The 20,442-nt window shown below is 33.8% G+C and overlaps 1 protein-coding gene across 1 annotated transcript; it reads left to right on the top strand.

Moving 5' to 3' along the window:
* The first annotated feature begins 517 nt into the window (after positions 1-517).
* On the top strand, positions 518-6,086 carry LOC139889537 (serine/threonine-protein kinase STY46-like). Its single transcript, XM_071872484.1, has 16 exons — positions 518-854; positions 1,900-2,014; positions 2,191-2,285; positions 2,473-2,589; positions 2,914-2,968; positions 3,135-3,245; positions 3,374-3,424; positions 3,909-4,075; positions 4,304-4,411; positions 4,515-4,588; positions 4,952-5,127; positions 5,254-5,349; positions 5,474-5,554; positions 5,649-5,702; positions 5,797-5,931; positions 6,021-6,086. The coding sequence occupies exons 1-16, from the start codon at positions 637-639 to the stop codon at positions 6,084-6,086; spliced, it is 1,719 nt and encodes a 572-aa protein (XP_071728585.1). The 5' UTR covers positions 518-636.
* The last annotated feature ends 14,356 nt before the right edge of the window (positions 6,087-20,442 follow it).

Below are 20,442 nucleotides of genomic sequence, written 5' to 3'. Positions count from 1 at the left end.
TTTTAGCGGGGGTAAACACTAATAAAAACCTTATTTTTTTAGTATAATTTTTTTTTTTAGTGTAAATTTTTTTTATCCATTATATCCAAGTGAGGCAAATCGCCCCTGTACTGTATAGATAGATGGAATTGAATTACGGAGCATATAAAAAACCAATAAAAATGGTGAAGTAAGCAAGGCAGAGAGAATGGCTCGAGTCCACGTCGATACCCGCTCAATGGGTGCGCATTACGCCAGTTATCATTTTCCATTGGTTAAAGTAAATCCCACATTTTTAGATTTTCCAAACAACCTCTTATTTTAAGACATGTACTTTACGTTTCCGTTATTGTACATTCATCTGAACTTGCAACATTTTACTCTGGAAAACGACAAACTTTAAATCAAATTAATAATTAATAAATAAATAATATAAAAATGGTAAATCATTGTTAAATAGGGCGGCATTAATAAAACCGTCGTTTGTTTATTCGTTTTCATCTCAGTTTCATTTCAATTTCTTCCAATGACTACAAATTTCATCGTTGATCTCGACGTTTACTTCTATGTGTTTACAACCGTTAACTTCTCATAATCAATTAATCAATCAATTAATTAATTAATTCACAGTTATCGTTTAAAACTCGAACGATTTGAATGAAAATGGTGATGCAAGGTGGAGATACGGAGAGTTGTTGCAGTAGCAGAGCGTCGGAAGCTTCGCCGGGAGGTGCGGTTGCGAGGCGAAAACAGAGACCGAAAGTGGAGGTTTATCAGGAGGTGCTTCGGAGACTGAAAGAGTCTGATTGTGTTCAAGCGTTTGAACCTGGTTTTGAAGATCAGTTATGGTCTCACTTTAATCGTCTTCCTGTTAGGTAACATTCAATTTGTTTAATAGAGTATTTTAGTTTGTTATGCGTACAAGTGCGAATGAATATGGCTCCAAAATAGTTAGAGCCTTAAAATTAAGGGCTAAATTGTATGAACATGACTTATATTAAGTTGATAAGTTTAGGTTAATTAGCTCGTAATCGGTAAAAGTGTAAAATCGTTAGGTTATTGACTTCACTTATCGTCTTTAAGGACCAAATTGTTAGCTTTGGGGTGCTTTAATTGAAGTAAAATCAGATTAACAAAATTAAATGGTCAGTCCTCTACTATTTTTTTATTTTATTTTTTTGCATTTGTTTTCACCGATAATTTTGTGTAAACGTTTATATTAGCTTTTGAATTTGAATTTGGTGATCATATATATTTTATTTCCAATTGTGTATTGTTTTTGTAAATTAAAACATGATCAGAATGGCAAAGTTGTGAATAGTAGTAATCAGTGGCGGAATTTGAACATGACCACGGATTTGCAATTTCTTATAGTAGTACATACTAATGATGTGTTAACTTTTTCAATGCTTGCTAGAAATGGAAAAATCATTTGTTGAAATAATTGCAAGTTTTGAAGTCAAGCTATCATTTAAGAATAGTATATATCGCCTTAAAAGTTAAGAGTGCATAATATGTTACACGCAGAGTCTTGTTTTCTTATGATCATTAGTCTAATTAGGTGACAAACTTGTCAATTTGAAAACAAATAAAATATCGATAAATTATTGTCGTAGTTGTGTAGAGCTTTCTGTTGGGATCTTTAGTCAAAAAGAAGATCGTACATTATTTTATACAGTGAAGTTTTTTATTTTATTCCCCTTAGAAAGCTACATTTACTACAATTACAGCAGTTCATATTTTATTTGTTATTATGGTTGAGTTACAACGAGGACATGTTCTTGATGCCACTTCACTCGTAAAACTTTATTTTTATTGGCTTGCAGTGCCAAATCATTACTGTACAACTAGTAATTATCTTATTGCATGTTTTAACTTGGTTTTTGATGGATAAATTAAAACATAAAATTGTGTTTTTAGGTATGCTTTGGATGTGAATGTTGAGAGGGCACAAGAAGTCCTTATACACAAAAAGTTATTGCACATGGCACATGACCCAACTACTAGACCAGCATTTGAAGTGCGCCTTATTCAGGTACAAGATAATACATTTACTTGATATTTTTTGATTTAATATATTTGTATTTCATATTCATGTACATCTGATTATACCATAAGATTCATGTATAGTAATCAATCTCGGGCGTTATTGTGATAAAGTTTAATATCTTAAAAAATTTTAAAAAGATTTATGTGTCAACAATCATGCAGCTTCATCCTGGTGTTGATGAAAATGGTGCTGACACTACTACAAGCTATACAAGGATGAAAGATGCTCAAATTTCTATCCATCCAGGCAGGCAGAGGCACGATTTCAAACTTCATATATCATATCTATACATATACATATATATACACATATATACATATTTAACACTTGTTTGTTTTGTGTGTGTGTGTGTGTGTCTGTGTGTGTGTTTCTTCTTACAAATACTTATTTAACACTTGTTTGTTTTGTGTGTGTGTGTGTGTGTCTTCTTTTGTGATATTCAGTACCCTTCCACCACCTGCATTTGGTCAATCGCCGAATGTTGAATTTGATTTTGATACCAGTAAATTAACTCTGCAAGGTGGAGACAACGTTATGAGTGTGAATAAGCACTTATTTCGGTAATATTTCTGAAAGGTTTGATTCTATTTAAGCCTCCAATTGTTTTTCATGTATTGTAGAATCTTGGAAATTTGTGTTTTGGGTATCATGCTATGCATATTTTCTCAACTTAAGTAGCATATTTCGTTTTCTCTCATTTTTGGATTATACTACCTTGATTTCCCCGCATAGAGTAAAAAGCGAGCTTAGGCTAAAAAAATATATTGTTTTTGCATGTGTTTTATTATTGTTATTCAGTCCAAGTTGTTTAATGTCTATGTTTATTTGGTTAGTGCTGCACTTCTTTCAGTTTTTAAAATTAACAGGACTTCAAAATATTGTAGGTCTTTGCACGAAATCACGATTTCAACAAATGATAAGCCTAAACTCCTATGTAAGGTAATCAAAATACATTTACTTACTAGTGCATTACACAACTATATATGCTCTGAAGTTTTTCTTTTGTCACGGATATTTAAACTTTCCCTCACAGGGTATGGTTTTATTGTAATGTTTTTAGTATACTATCTGTTAGATTATCTTTGTATTTGTATATTGTATTCAGTTGACTTCGTTGCTCTCTGAGATCGGCCTGGATATTCAAGAAGCTCATGCCTTTTCTACAAATGATGGCTACTCATTAGATGTATTTGTCGTTAAGGGTTGGCCATACGAGGTATCTCACCATTTATAATAACTAAGATTTATGAAGCATAGTACAAATTGGATGCTTTCTGTTTAATCTAAATTAGTTTGAAATTATAATTCTTTGTTCAATTCATACTTATTTCCATTTACATGTAGGAAACTGAGAAACTCAGAGATGTACTGGCAATGGAAATACCGAAGGTTGAGGTAAATAATTTTCCACCTAGCACCAATATGTAAATTTCATAGAGGTGACGGTTTCAACCCATTCAAGGATGGGTCGATTTAGGTGTATTTATCTCATTAAGGTGTTAAATAAGGTTTTTTTTTTTTTTTAAAAAAAAAAAGGGGAACAGGTTGAGCAAGTCAAGCATGGTGAAGTTTCTAAAAGTCTACATTGTTAATGCATCATAGCATCTCAAATTGGTTTAATTAAAAATCTATATTATTTTAATTGTTATTGTAATACAATTTGTTTATAATAATAATAATAATTATTATAAATTATAAATGTATATAGTTATTTAGCGAACGATGTTAAAATGGATAAAGTGTTTGTGGGCCAACATGACTTGTTTCGCCATATTGAAAATTGATTCCTTTTGATCTTTTGTACAACACATCCATCATGTCACCTCTAGTTTTTGCGACATGTTCTTTTATTTGTTTCTCAAATGTTGTAATACTGCAGGAGATATCTTGGTCAAAAGATTCGCAAGTCTTGCCTTCAAAGGAGGTGGTCAGAAAACATTTTCAGGAAATTGTTAAGCCGCCTGTGGATGTGACTGATGTTTGGGAAATTGATGTTAACTTGTTAAAATTTGAACATCGAATTTGTGGTGGATCATATGGTGACTTGTAAGTTCAACCTGTTTACAGTTTATGTACCCGCAAATGTAGTTATGTAATCATATTTGACAAATTTGTTATCATTCAAGTTATTAATAAGAAAAAGAAAAAAGAGTTTGTGGGTCAAAACCCGAACCATATAAAAATTATCTGTTCTGACCCGTTACCTGATCGCTCCATTTTGCCACCCCTGTAGCAAAGTCAAATGGTTGTCTAATCTATTCTCTTCTTCCACAGGTTTAAAGGTACATTTTGTACTCAGGATGTGGCAATCAAAGCTATCAAGGACGAATATATAAATGAAAATGTGCAGAGAGAATTTGCGCAAGAAGTCTATATAATGAGGTCTGTTATACATTTTTTTCTCATTATAAGTCAATTCCCCATTGGTATTCAATGATAAACTATCTTATTATTATAAATCCCGACTTTTTAAAAAAAATGACAGGAAAATTCGGCACAAAAACGTCGTGCAATTTATTGGGGCATGTACAAGTCCTCCAAACCTTTATATTGTTACTGGTAAGTCTAAGTCATCTCATATTACCTTGAAGAACGAGTGGGTCGGGTAGGATTCCTTTGACCCAAAACCAGTTTTTGTCTGAATCTGTAACAGGGAATGTGTTAATTATGATTATGATTATGAATCTGAACTTTTTGAATAAAACAATTTTGGCTCGTTCAACTCACTTGACTCGTTTCAATTCTAGCAAATTTCATTGTTTTAATTAGCTTGTCCTGTTAGAGATAAAATGCAACTTGAATCGCCCATTTGTGAGTAATTGGGTTGAAATTGCCTCCTTTTTCTGGTTCTTTCATTTGCTTCTGTGATTTTGAAGTATGAAAAACTGGTCCGTCAATCTTATAAATTCGTTTTGGTTCCAGAATTTATGGCAGGTGGAAGTGTATATGACTTTTTACATAACCAGAAAGGTCATTTTGATGTCCCAACCGTACTCAAAATAGCAATCCACGTTTGCAAAGGAATGAGTTACTTGCATGAAAACAATATAATTCACAGGGATCTTAAATCTGCTAACCTATTAATGGATGAAAATGGAGTAAGTAAACCTATTTTATTTTCAAATAGATTTATTTATTTTCTTGTTATATTTATCTAACTACTTATGAAACTAGTTATAGGGGTCGAAATTTGCACAAAAGTTTAATTCATTGTTTTCTGGCAGATTGTTAAGGTTTCGGATTTTGGTGTAGCTAGAGTGCAAAGTAACAATGGTGTTATGACTGCAGAGACCGGAACTTATCGGTGGATGGCCCCCGAGGTTAGCCTATACTTAACATGCATTATAAGAGTTAAAAACTCATATTAATATCATATAATACTACCTACATAAGTTTAACAAAAAGTAATCATCATTAAATTATTAATCTTATTGTTTTTGGAAGGTTATTGAACACAGACCGTATAATCACAAGGCAGATGTCTTCAGTTTCGGCATTGTCTTGTGGGAGCTTATAACAAAGAAGGTATCATCGTCCAATCTTTAATATTTTCGATACGTGCTAAATTGAAATTTAACATTTTCAAAATGTGGTTTGTCATTACTGGTTAACATGGCAGCTTCCTTACGCAAATATGACCCCGCTTCAGGCAGCAATAGGTGTAGTTCAGAAGGTATATTTTTATAACTGAAGTTTCGTTACTTAATATTAGAGATTCAAATATGATGTTTTTAAATTCGTACAACTCGTACATAAAAATTTCTTAGGGTTTAAGGCCAATAATTCCGAAGCACACTCACCCAGAGATTGTTAAACTACTTGAGCAATGCTGGCAGCAAGACCCGTCTTTGAGGCCTGAGTTTTCTGAAATTATCACGATCTTGATGCATTTATCTACAATGGTAAAATATCAACTGAATACATGCCCGTTTAACCAGTTCTACAAAAAATCATTTAGACAAAAATTGTATACGTTTTCATATGTATGTAGGTAGTAGAAGAGAAAAGATCTATCAGGAGAAGAAATAGTGTGGAAGCTCCCAGAGTAACATTGTAACTAACTTCTCGAACGTCACACCTATTTTATGTTGTTAAGTTGATATCAGTATTATAGCAAATTAGTTGTATATTCGATCATTTCTGGTAATATTTCTCTGAATTGTATTGGAAGTTGACTCGAAGGCAAATTCCAGCAGTCAGCTTGTAAGATAGGTTTTTACCGATCCTGTAAAAGTTCAGTTTGATGTATCAAGATATAATAGACGATACGAATTAGTGCAAAGATCTTTACAAAGATAAAACACAAAGAATTTGTCTGGGTTTTTAATATCGTTTTTTACCTTAATTCTGATTCTGATTAAGATATAAATATAGTTATGTTTCGGTTGAAAACTTGGATTACAATAATTCAAAGTATTGAGTACATATCCCGATAAAGTGTATATGTCCGCGGTGATAAATTGAAAATTAAAATGTTAGATATAAGCGAAAGCAGTTAATGGTAAACCAACACAATGTGATTAATACATAAAAAAGTGTGTTCCCTCTTGAAACTACACCATATAGGTTGGGACATGTACGCCACAAAATGATGCAAGTTGACTTGTATATTCAGTTTAGACATGTTTCTAGACAACTTATTATCACAGTTCATAGTTTAGTAAACTTGAAAAGTTGTACGACCATTGCTATAGGTCATGTGTTATCTTAAATTGGTCAAATGGGCTTCGCTAATAAATTTGATAAAATAAAAACACGTCAAGTTTATGAAAGTCGTCTAATCTTATTCAAAACTTGCATAATATCTTTTTAAAGTAATTAACTTAGGTATATAGGTATATATATGTAACTGCCCCCTAAACATTGTGGTGAAGTAGACCTGGCAAACAAGACCAAAAGTTTCAAAAATGGGTCCATTAAGTTTACTTGAAAACCCAAATGGGTCCAAGAACATAATATAAATGATAACTTGAAGACCCAAATGGGTCCAATCACATAATAGAAAATTACTTGAAGACCCAAATGGGTTTACTTCAAATGATTCAATTTCGACACGTGATTTCGACGCGCGATTCTAGAGGAGCTATTTCGAAGCGCGTTTTTGAGGCGCGCTTTCGACGCCCGGTTTTGAGGCGTGTTTTCGGCGCCCGGTTTCGACTCCCGGTTTCGACGCGCGTTTCAACCTGAATCCATTTCGACCCATGACCCGTTTTGACCCGAACCCATTTGATCTTTGACCCAACCCGACCCATCTCGACTTGTTTGCCAGGTATATGTATAAGCGATAACAAACTTAACCGAGTTGTCCAACCTGAACCGACTCGTTTGGACCTGTAAAGAAAATTACATGCGCTGATTACCAACCCGCCTGCACCCTAACCTCACCACCTATATTCAACATAGTAAATCATCACTACATTCAGTATGGAAACAAACGATTTAACCTGGTAACTAAAATTTCCATTAAATCAGCAACTAACTAGTCTACAACAGTAGCAACAGATATCTAGCCAAGAATTAATTAGGGATGCTAAAGAGACGTGTAAAGTGGACCAAAATATCAACAGGGAAACATTATGTTGTTTTCTGACTTGAAGAGGAAACGAAATGGAGAAAAATAAATAAAGAGTGAGTGAGTTATAATTAAAACAACATATACACAATTAAACTGGTTCTAACTAACTTTATAATCATCATGTAAGAAACTCTCGTATGGGTGTAGTGACCCGAACTTTTTCATGTTTATATATATATTAAATGAAATTGTTATTTACATGATTAAGTGTTTCCAACATGTTAAGCAATCAAACTTGTTAAGACTTGATTAATTGAAATAGGTTTCATATAGACAATTGACCACCCAAGTTGACCGGTGATTCACGAACGTTAAAACTTGTAAAAACTATACGATGACATATATATGGTTATATATATAGTTAACATGATTTTATTATAAGTATGTATCTCATTAGGTATTTTAACAATGAGTTATATACATAAAAATGAAACTATTAATTTAAGAAACTCGAAAACGATATATATAACGATTATCGTTATAACAATGTCTTACTAGGTACATATGAATCATATTAAGATATTGATACACTTGGTTAATTATGTTAAATGATAAGTAAATATATTATTAAGTGTATTAACAATGAAATACATATGTAAAAATAAGACTACTAACTTAATGATTTCGAAACGAGACATATATGTAACGATTATCGTTGTAACGACATTTAACTGTATATATATCATACTAAGATATATTATATATCATAATATCATGATAATATAACAATTTAACATCTCATTTGTTATAATAAACAATGGGTTAACAACATTCAACAAGATCGTTAACCTAAAGGTTTCAAAACAACATTTACATATAACGATTAACGATGACTTAACGACTCAGTTAAAATGTATATACATGTAGTGTTTTAATATGTATTCATACACTTTTGAAAGACTTCAAGACACTTATCAAAATACTTCTACTTAACAAAAATGCTTACAATTACATCCTCGTTCAGTTTCATCAACAATTCTACTCGTATGCACCCGTATTCGTACTCGTACAATACACAGCTTTTAGATGTATGTACTATTGGTATATACACTCCAATGATCAGCTCTTAGCAGCCCATGTGAGTCACCTAACACATGTGGGAACCATCATTTGGCAACTAGCATGAAATATCTCATAAAATTACAAAAATATGAGTAATCATTCATGACTTATTTACATGAAAACAAAATTACATATCCTTTATATCTAATCCATACACCAACGACCAAAAACACCTACAAACACTTTCATTCTTCAATTTTCTTCATCTAATTGATCTCTCTCAAGTTCTATCTTCAAGTTCTAAGTGTTCTTCATAAATTCCAAAAGTTCTAGTTTCATAAAATCAAGAATACTTCCAAGATTGCAAGTTTACTTCCAAGTTTTCTAAATCCATTCCAAGTAATCATCCAAGATCAAGAAACCTTTGTTACTTACAGTAGGTTATCTTTCTAATACAAGGTAATAATCATATTCAAACTTTAATTCAATTTCTATAACTATAACAATCTTATTTCGAGTGGAAATCTTACTTGAAATTGTTTTCGTGTCATGATTCTGCTTCAAGAACTTTCAAGCCATCCAAGGATCCTTTGAAGCTAGATCTATTTTTTCTCATTTCCAGTCGGTTTATCCAAGGAACTTGAGGTAGTAATGATGTTCATAACATCATTCGATTCATACATATAAAGCTATCTTATTCGAAGGTTTAAACTTGTAATCACTAGAACATAGTTTAGTTAATTCTAAACTTGTTCGCAAATAAAAGTTAATCCTTCTAACTTGACTTTTAAAATCAACTAAACACATGTTCTATATCTATATGATATGCTAACTTAATGATTTAAAACCTGGAAACACGAAAAACACCGTAAAATCGGATTTACGCCGTCGTAGTAACACCGCGGGCTGTTTTGGGTTAGTTAATTAAAAACTATGATAAAATTTGATTTAAAAGTTGTTATTCTGGAAAAATGATTTTTATTATGAACATAAAACTATATCCAAAAATTATGGTTAAACTCAAAGTGGAAGTATGTTTTCTAAAATGGTCATCTAGACGTCGTTCTTTCGACTGAAATGACTACCTTTACAAAAACGACTTGTAACTTATTTTTCTGACTATAAACCTATACTTTTTCTGTTTAGATTCATAAAATAGAGTTCAATATTAAACCATAGCAATTTGATTCACTCAAAACGGATTTAAAATGAAGAAGTTATGGGTAAAACAAGATTGGATAATTTTTCTCATTTTAGCTACGTGAAAATTGGTAACAAATCTATTCCAACCATAACTTAATCAACTTGTATTGTATATTATGTAATCTTGAGATACCATAGACACGTATACAATGTTTCGACCTATCATGTCGACACATCTATATATATTTCGGAACAACCATAGACACTCTATATGTGAATGTTGGAGTTAGCTATACAGGGTTGAGGTTGATTCCAAAATATATATAGTTTGAGTTGTGATCAATACTGAGATACGTATACACTGGGTCGTGGATTGATTCAAGATAATATTTATCGATTTATTTCTATACATCTAACTGTGGACAACTAGTTGTAGGTTACTAACGAGGACTGCTGACTTAATAAACTTAAAACATCAAAATATATTAAAAGTGTTGTAAATATATTTTGAACATACTTTGATATATATGTATATATTGTTATAGGTTCGTGAATCAACCAGTGGCCAAGTCTTACTTTCCGACGAAGTAAAAATCTGTGAAAGTGAGTTATAGTCCCACTTTTAAAATCTAATATTTTTGGGATGAGAATACATGCAGGTTTTATAAATGATTTACAAAATAGACACAAGTACGTGAAACTACATTCTATGGTTGAATTATCGAAATCGAATATGCCCCTTTTTATTAAGTCTGGTAATCTAAGAATTAGGGAACAGACACCCTAATTGACGCGAATACTAAAGATAGATCTATTGGGCCTAACAAACCCCATCCAAAGTACCGGATGCTTTAGTACTTCGAAATTTATATCATATCCGAAGGGTGTCCCGAAATGATGGGGATATTCTTATATATGCATCTTGTTAATGTTGGTTACCAGGTGTTCACCATATGAATGATTTTTATCTCTATGTATGGGATGTGTATTGAAATATGAAATCTTGTGGTCTATTGTTACGATTTGATATATATAGGTTAAACCTATAACTCACCAACATTTTTGTTGACGTTTAAAGCATGTTTATTCTCAGGTGAATACTAAGAGCTTCCGCTGTTGCATACTAAAATAAAGACAAGATTTGGAGTCCATGTTTGTATGATATTGTGTAAAAACTGCATTCAAGAAACTGATTTCGATGTAACATATTTGTATTGTAAACCATTATGTAATGGTCGTGTGTAAACAGGATATTTTAGATTATCATTATTTGATAATCTACGTAAAGCTTTTTAAACCTTTATTTATGAAATAAAGGTTATGGTTTGTTTTAAAAATAAATGCAGTCTTTGAAAAATGTCTCATATAGAGGTCAAAACCTCGCAACGAAATCAATTAATATGGAACGTTTTTAATCAATAAGAACGGGACATTTCAGTTGGTATCAGAGCGTTGGTCTTAGAGAACCAGAAAATTTGCATTAGTGTGTCTTATCGAGTTTGTTAGGATGCATTAGTGAGTCTGGACTTCGACCGTGTTTTCTTTAAAAATGATTGCTTAACATTTTTGTTGGAAACTATATATTATTAACATGTATATATTATGTGATATATTAATCTCTTAACATATTTGATATTGTGTGATAGATGTCTACCTCTAGCACAAATCCCATTGACTCACCTAATAATAACGAAGAGTCGAATATATATTGGACTGATTCACAAGTTCCCGAAGAAGAACCGGAAGAAGAATCAGAACCGGAAGAAGAATCAGAACCAGAAGAGGAGGAACCGGAGGAGGAAATAGAACCGGTGGGGGAAATAATAAAACGGTTAAGTAAAATAAAATCCTCAACTAACCTACCAAGGTTAATTATGGTCAATGGTGTTTCCGCCAAGGAAGCAAAATATTGGGAGGATTACCAATTCTCCGATGAATCGGATTCCGACGAGAATTCCGATGATGTTATAGAAATTACCCCAACTGAATTTAAAAAGGCAAAAGAAAATAATAAGGGAAAGGGCATAAAAATAGAGAAATCTAATTCCAACCCTGATGAACTTTATATGTATCGTCAACCCCCGAAGCCCTTAAGTTGTAACAATGACCCGGGAACCTCTAAACCACCAGGTTTTTCTAAACCGTTGTGGAAAACGACAGCTCGTATTAGGGGAACATCATATATCCCCAGAAACTTGGCAAAACGAACCAAAACCGAAGAGGAAGAAACGAGCGAGTCAGAATAAGATAGTTGTATTCGTGTGGTGTAATATATGTAATATAGTGTGCTTATGCTTTATGATATATGTAAAAATTTCTTGTATTAATAAGTATTTTTTTTATGAATCTAACTCTTGTCTATTTTACAGTATAAAAACACAAAATGGATAGACAACCTAATATTTTAAGAGACCTACCCGGAGACATGATTGATGAAATCTTGTCTAGAGTCGGTCAGAATTCTTCGGCACAACTATTTACGGCGAAATCAGTTTGTAAGACATTCGAAGAACGTTCCAAGAATGTCTTGGTTTATAAGAGACTTTCGTTTGAAAGATGGGGGATATCACATTGGGAAACCCATAAGTTACGATGTGTTTACTTTGACGCATATATTGCGGGGAACCCAAATGCTATTTTACGCAACGGGTTAAGAAATTATTTTGACTCAATGTATCCGAATATAGGACTTCATGATTTAGAAAAAGCGGCTAACATGCAACATAAAGAAGCATGCTATGCTTACGGGTTAGTAATGTTCGCTTCTCACCAAAGTGAGAAAAAGAACATCGGGCTACAACTATTAAACAAAACGTTCCCACAAGTGACGGAGTCGGTAATTGGGGTAAGAAATGAGGTTTTTAGGTTAATACGAGACTGTTGGTCATTACGTAACCCTCGTCCCTTTGACGACGTTACAACACGTTATCTTATCAACGGCCATAACGGTTATGTTCCACAAGACCAAGGATGGGAAGTAGTCCTAGTAAAACCAGAATGCATGACTTGTTTCTGGACGTATGAATTACGTGTCTTTATTGCCTTTGCTGAACGACTTGTGTACTAGCTAGAATTATCTTCAAAACTATCTTGTATCAAAGTTATTGTGTGCTATATTTCATGCTATATGTAAAATAAGCGGTATTGTAAGTTTGTAAAATATTGTATAAAAGTTTGAACGCGAAATATTATTATAATCAGTTTTTCATATAGAATTGTAGTAGCTGAATTGTATATTAGCTACTAAGTATGAACTTAACGGGTAGGTACTACCCGAATTTAAACTTATAAAACGCTAATATGAAGAAAAAGCTTTTATAAATGAGTTCATATTATGCTACGAAATACTATTAACTACTCTTAATATTCTGTATGATTAACTTGTTCCATTTGACTATTTTGAAGGAAATGGCACCGACTACTCGACACACCGTGAATATGAATGAAGAGGAATTCCGTACTTTTCTAGCTTCAAACATAGCCGCAGTACAGGCTGCGCTACATACCAACAATAACCTTGGATCTAGCAGTACAGGAAATCGTGTAGGATGCACCTACAAAGAATTCACTGCCTGCAAACCTTTGGAATTTGATGGAACCGAAGGACCGATCGGATTAAAACGGTGGACCGAGAAGGTCGAATCGGTGTTTTCCATAAGTAGGTGTACTGAAGAGGACAAAGTGAAGTACGCTACGCATACCTTCACAGGTTCTGCGTTAACATGGTGGAATACCTATCTAGAGCAAGTGGGACAAGATGATGCGTAGGCACTACCGTGGTCAGCATTCAAGCACTTGATGAACGAGAAGTACCGTCCCAGAACCGAGGTCAATAAGCTCAAGACAGAACTTAGAGGGTTACGAACCCAAGGATTTGATATTACCACGTACGAAAGACAATTCACAGAATTGTGCCTATTGTGTCCGGGAGCGTTCGAAGATGAGGAAGAGAAGATCGACGCATTTGTGAAAGGATTACCGGAAAGAATCCAAGAAGATATAAGTTCACATGAGCCCGCCTCCATACAACAGGCATGTAGAATGGCTCACAAACTAGTGAACCAGATTGAGGAAAGAATTAAGGAACAGACAGCTGAAGAGGCCAATGTGAAGCAAGTCAAAAGAAAGTGGGAGGAAAACGGTGATAAGAATCACCAATACAACAACAACAGCAATTACAATAATAATCGCAACAATTATCCCAACAATCACAACTACAACAAACGGCCCAACAACAACAACAACAACAACAACAACAACTACAACAATCATCCCAACAACAATAACAATCGCAACAACAACAACAATCAGAAGCAGCTATGCCAAAGGTGTGAAAAGTATCACTCGGGGTTCTGCACCAAATTTTGCAACAAGTGTAAAAGAAATGGTCATAGCGCGGCGAAGTATGAGGTCTATAGACCAGGGGTTAACAGAACGAAAGGAACAAATGGTGTCGGAACGAGTAATGGCGGAGCAAGTAGTGTCGGAGCAAGTTATGCCAATGTAGTTTGTTATAAATGTGGAAAACCGGGCCACATTATTAGAAATTGCCCGAACCAGGAGAACACGAATGGACAAGGCCGCGGAAGAGTTTTCAATATTAATGCGGCAGAGGCACAGGAAGACCCGGAGCTTGTTACGGGTACGTTTCTTATTGACAATAAATCTGCTTACGTTTTATTTGATTATGGTGCGGATAGAAGCTATATGAGTAGAGATTTTTGTGCTAAATTAAGTTGTCCATTGACGCCGTTGGATAGTAAACTTTTACTCGAATTAGCAAACGGTAAATTAATTTCAGCAGATAATATATGTCGGAATCGAGAAATTAAACTGGGTAGTGAAATATTTAAGATTGATTTAATACCAGTAGAGTTAGGGAGTTTTGATGTAATAGTTGGCATGGACTGGCTGAAGAAGGTGAAAGCAGAGATTGTATGTTATAAAAATGCAATTCGCATTGTACGAGAAGAAGGAGAACCCTTAATGGTGTACGGAGAAAAGGGCAACATGAAGCTACATCTTATTAGTAATTTGAAGGCATAAAAACTAATAAGAAAAGGTTTCTATGCTATTCTAGCACACGTCGAGAAAGTACAAACTGAAGAAAAGAGCATCAATGATGTTCCCGTCGCAAAAGAATTTCCCAATGTATTTTCGAAAGAATTACCGGGACTACCTCCACATCGATCTGTTGAATTTCAAATAGATCTTGTACCAGGAGCTGCACCAATAGCTCGTGCTCCTTATAGACTATCACCCAGCGAGATGAAAGAACTGCAAAGCCAACTGCAAGAACTATTAGAACGTGGTTTCATTCGACCAAGCACATCACCATGGGGAGCTCCTATTTTGTTTGTCAAGAAGAAGGATGGTACATTTAGGTTGTGTATTGACTACAGAGAGTTGAACAAACTTACCATCAAAAACCGTTATCCACTGCCGAGAATTGACGACTTATTTGATCAACTACAAGGCTCGTCAGTTTATTCGAAGATCGATTTACGTTCTGGATATCATCAAATGCGAGTAAAGGAGGATGATTGAAATGTCCCGTTCTTATTGATTAAAAACGTTCCATATTAATTGATTTCGTTTCGAGGTTTTGACCTCTATATGAGACGTTTTTCAAAGACTGCATTCATTTTTAAAACAAACCATAACCTTTATTTCATAAATAAAGGTTTAAAAAGCTTTACGTAGATTATCAAATAATGATAATCTAAAATATCCTATTTACACACGACCATTACATAATGGTTTACAATACAAATATGTTACATCGAAATCAGTTTCTTGAATGCAGTTTTTACACAATATCATACAAACATGGACTCCAAATCTTGTCCTTATTTTAGTATGCAACAGCGGAAGCTCTTAGTATTCACCTGAGAATAAACATGCTTTAAACGTCAACAAAAATGTTGGTGAGTTATAGGTTTAACCTATATATATCAAATCGTAACAATAGACCACAAGATTTCATATTTCAATACACATCCCATGCATAGAGATAAAAATCATTCATATGGTGAACACCTGGTAACCGACATTAACAAGATGCATATATATAAGAATATCCCCATCATTCCGGGACACCCTTCGGATATGATATAAATTTCGAAGTACTAAAGCATCCGGTACTTTGGATGGGGTTTGTTAGGCCCAATAGATCTATCTTTAGGATTCGCGTCAATTAGGGTGTCTGTTTCCTAATTCTTAGATTACCAGACTTAATAAAAAGGGGCATATTCGATTTCGATAATTCAACCATAGAATGTAGTTTCACGTACTTGTGTCTATTTTGTAAATCATTTATAAAACCTGCATGTATTCTCATCCCAAAAATATTAGATTTTAAAAGTGGGACTATAACTCACTTTCACAGATTTTTACTTCGTCGGGAAGTAAGACTTGGCCACTGGTTGATTCACGAACCTATAACAATATATACATATATATCAAAGTATGTTTAAAATATATTTACAACACTTTTAATATATTTTGATGTTTTAAGTTTATTAAGTCAGCTGTCCTCGTTAGTAACCTACAACTAGTTGTCCACAGTTAGATGTACAGAAATAAATCGATAAATATTATCTTGAATCAATCCACGACCCAGTGTATACGTATCTCAGTATTGATCACAACTCAAACTATATATATTTTGGAATCAACCTCAACCTTGTATAGCTAACTCCAACATTCACATATAGAGTGTCTATGGTTGTTCCGAAATATATATAGATGTGTCGACATGATAGGTCGAAACATTGTATACGTGTCTATGGTATCTCAAGATTACATAATATACAATACAAGTTGATTAAGTTATGGTTGGAATAGATTTGTTACCAATTTTCACGTAGCTAAAATGAGAAAAATTATCCAATCTTGTTTTACCCATAACTTTTTCATTTTAAATCCGTTTTGAGTGAATCAAATTGCTATGGTTTCATATTGAACTCTATTTTATGAATCTAAACAGAAAAATTATAGGTTTATTGTCGGAAAAATAAGTTACAAGTCGTTTTTGTAAAGGTAGTCATTTCAGTCGAAAGAACGACTTCTAGATGACCATTTTAGAAAACATACTTCCACTTTGAGTTTAACCATAATTTTTGGATATAGTTTCATGTTCATAATAAAAATTTATTTTCTCAGAATAACAACTTTTAAATCAAAGTTTATCATAGTTTTTAATTAACTAACCCAAAACAGCCCGCGGTGTTACTACGACGGCGTAAATCCGGTTTTACGGTGTTTTTCGTGTTTCCAGGTTTTAAATCATTAAGTTAGCATATCATATAGATATATAACATGTGTGTAGTTAATTTTAAAATTCAAGTTAGAAGGATTAACTTTTGTTTGCGAATAAGTTTAGAATTAACTAAACTATGTTCTAGTGATTACGAGTTTAAACCTTCGAATAAGATAGTTTTATATATATGAATCGAATGATGTTATGAACATCATTACTACCTCAAGTTTAGTAGGTAAACCTACTGGAAGTGACAAGAAATGATCTAGCTTCAAAGGATCTTGGATGGCTTGAAAGTTCTTGAAGTAGGATCATGACACAAAAACAAGTTCAAGTAAGATTTTTACTCGAATTAAGATAGTTTATAGTTATAGAAATTGAATCAAAGTTTGAATATGAATATTACCTTGAATAAGAAAGATAACCTACTGTATATAACAAAGGTTTCTTAATCTTAGATGATTACTTGGAATGGATTAGAAAGCTTGGAAGTAAATTAGTAAACTTGAAGGGATTTTTGAAGTGTTCTTGAAGTGTTCTTCCTATGATGATTATAGCTTGATTCTTGAAGTGATTTTTGATGAAGATGATGATTAACTACTGGAAAAATACGTTCATAATAGTGTGTGTGTGTGTGTTGAGAGAGAATTAGAAAGAGAATTGGAAGTGAAATGGAGTGAATGATGAGTGGTAATTGGTGAGTGGTGAGTGGGGTTAAAAGGAGTTCTAGTTAGTTGACTAGCTCATGGTAGAAGTTAAAATTGATTAGTCATACATGACATAATCAAGAGTGGAATCCCATGCTAGTTCCTATTGGTATATACTCATAGTAAGTACGTTTTGAAGCTGTGTATAATACGGGTAAGAATACGACTAGAATTCTTGATGAAAGAAAAGAATGGAAAAGTAACTGTAACCATTTTCGTTAAGTATGAGTGTTTTGATATATGTCTTGAAGTCTTCCAAAAGTATTTTAATACATCTAAATACACTACATGTATATACATTTTAACTGAGTCGTTAAGTCATCGTTAGTCATTACATGTAAGTGTTGTTTTGAAACCTTTAAGTTAACGATCTCAATTAATGTTGTTAACCCATTATTTATTATATCTAATGAGATGTTAAATTATTATATTATCATGATATTATGATATATTAATATATCTTAATATGATATATATACATTTAAATGTCGTTACAACGATAATCGTTACATATATGTCTCGTTTCGAAATCCTTAAGTTAGTAGTCTTGTTTATGTGTATATCACTCATTGTTAATAAACTTATGGAGATACTTACTTATCATAATCTCATGTTAACCATATGTATATCCATATATATATATCGTCATGTCGTTTTTACAAGTTTTAACGTTCGTGAATCGCCGGTCAACTTGGGTGTTCAATTGTCTATATGAAACATATTTCAATTAATCAAGGCTTAACAAGTTTGATTGCTTAACATGTTGGAAACATTTAATCATGTAAATATCAATCTCAATTAATATATATAAACATGGAAAAGTTCGGGTCGCTACAGTACCTACCCGTTAAATAAATTTCGTCCCGAAATTTTAAGCTGTTGAAGGTGTTGACGAATCTTCTGGAAATAGATGCGGGTATTTCTTCTTCATCTGATCTTCACGCTCCCAGGTGAACTCGAGTCCTCTACGAGCATTCCATCGAACCTTAACAATTGGTATCTTGTTTTGCTTAAGTCTTTTAACCTCACGATCCATTATTTCGACGGGTTCTTTGATGAATTGGAGTTTTTAGTTGATTTGGATTTCATCTAACAGAATAGTGAGATCTTCTTTAGCAAAACATTTCTTCAAATTCGAGACGTGGAAAGTGTTATGTACAGCCGCGAGTTGTTGAGGTAACTCAAGTCGGTAAGCTACTGGTCCGACACGATCAATAATCTTGAATGGTCCAATATACCTTGGATTTAATTTCCCTCGTTTACCAAATCGAACAACGCCTTTCCAAGGTGCAACTTTAAGCATGACCATCTCTCCAATTTCAAATTCTATATCTTTTCTTTTAATGTCAGCGTAGCTCTTTTGTCGACTTTGGGCGGTTTTCAACCGTTGTTGAATTTGGATGATCTTCTCGGTAGTTTCTTGTATAATCTCCGGACCCGTAATCTGTCTATCCCCCACTTCACTCCAACAAATCGGAGACCTGCACTTTCTACCATAAAGTGCTTCAAATGGCGCCATCTCAATGCTTGAATGGTAGCTGTTGTTGTAGGAAAATTCTGCTAATGGTAGATGTCGATCCCAACTGTTTCCGAAATCAATAACACATGCTCGTAGCATGTCTTCAAGCATTTGTATCGTCCTTTCGCTCTGCCCATCAGTTTGTGGATGATAGGCAGTACTCATGTCTAGACGAGTTCCTAATGCTTGCTGTAATGTCTGCCAGAATCTTGAAATAAATCTGCCATCCCTATCAGAGATAATAGAGATTGGTATTCCATGTCTGGAGACGACTTCCTTCAAATACAGTCGTGCTAACTTCTCCATCTTGTCATCTTCTCTTATTGGCAGGAAATGTGCTGATTTGGTAAGACGATCAACTATTACCCAAATAGTATCAAAACCACTTGCAGTCCTTGGCAATTTAGTGATGAAATCCATGGTAATGTTTTCCCATTTCCATTCCGGGATTTCGGGTTGTTGAAGTAGACCTGATGGTTTCTGATGCTCAGCTTTGACCTTAGAACACGTCAAACATTCTCCTACGTATTTAGCAACATCGGCTTTCATACCCGGCCACTAAAAATATTTCTTAAGATCCTTGTACATCTTCCCCGTTCCAGGATGTATTGAGTATCTGGTTTTATGAGCTTCTCTAAGTACCATTTCTCTCATATCTCCAACTTTTGGTACCCAAATTCTTTCAGCCCTATACCGGGTTCCGACTTCCCGAATATTAAGATGTTTCTCCGATCCTTTGGGTATTTTATCCTTTAAATTTCCCTCTTTTAAAACTCCTTGTTGCGCCTCCTTTATTTGAGTAGTAAGGTTATTATGAATCATTATATTCATAGATTTTACTCGAATGGGTTCTCTGTCCTTCCTGCTCAAGGCATCGGCTACCACATTTGCCTTCCCCGGGTGGTAACGAATCTCAAAGTCGTAATCATTCAATAATTCAATCCACCTACGCTGCCTCATATTCAGTTGTTTCTGATTAAATATGTGTTGAAGACTTTTGTGGTCGGTATATATAATACTTTTGACCCCATATAAGTAGTGCCTCCAAGTCTTTAATGCAAAAACAACCGTGCCTAATTCCAAATCATGCGTCGTATAATTTTGTTCGTGTATCTTCAATTGTCTAGACGCATAAGCAATCACCTTCGTTCGTTGCATTAATACACAACCGAGACCTTGCTTTGATGCGTCACAATATATCACAAA

Source organism: Rutidosis leptorrhynchoides, chromosome 2, assembly GCF_046630445.1.
Source record: "Rutidosis leptorrhynchoides isolate AG116_Rl617_1_P2 chromosome 2, CSIRO_AGI_Rlap_v1, whole genome shotgun sequence".
NCBI lineage: Eukaryota > Viridiplantae > Streptophyta > Magnoliopsida > Asterales > Asteraceae > Rutidosis > Rutidosis leptorrhynchoides.
The sequence above is the reverse complement of the archived record's forward strand: the minus strand, read 5'-3'. Positions and strand labels throughout refer to the sequence as shown.

Coding starts and splice junctions, on each gene's coding strand:
- LOC139889537 (XM_071872484.1), top strand. CDS start 637: ATGAAAATGGTGATGCAAGGTGGAGATACGGAGAGTTGTTGCAGTAGC. Junction 3,246..3,373: donor TTAAGGGTTGGCCATACGAG/GTATCTCACCAT, acceptor ATTTACATGTAG/GAAACTGAGAAACTCAGAGA. Junction 5,703..5,796: donor CAATAGGTGTAGTTCAGAAG/GTATATTTTTAT, acceptor AAAATTTCTTAG/GGTTTAAGGCCAATAATTCC.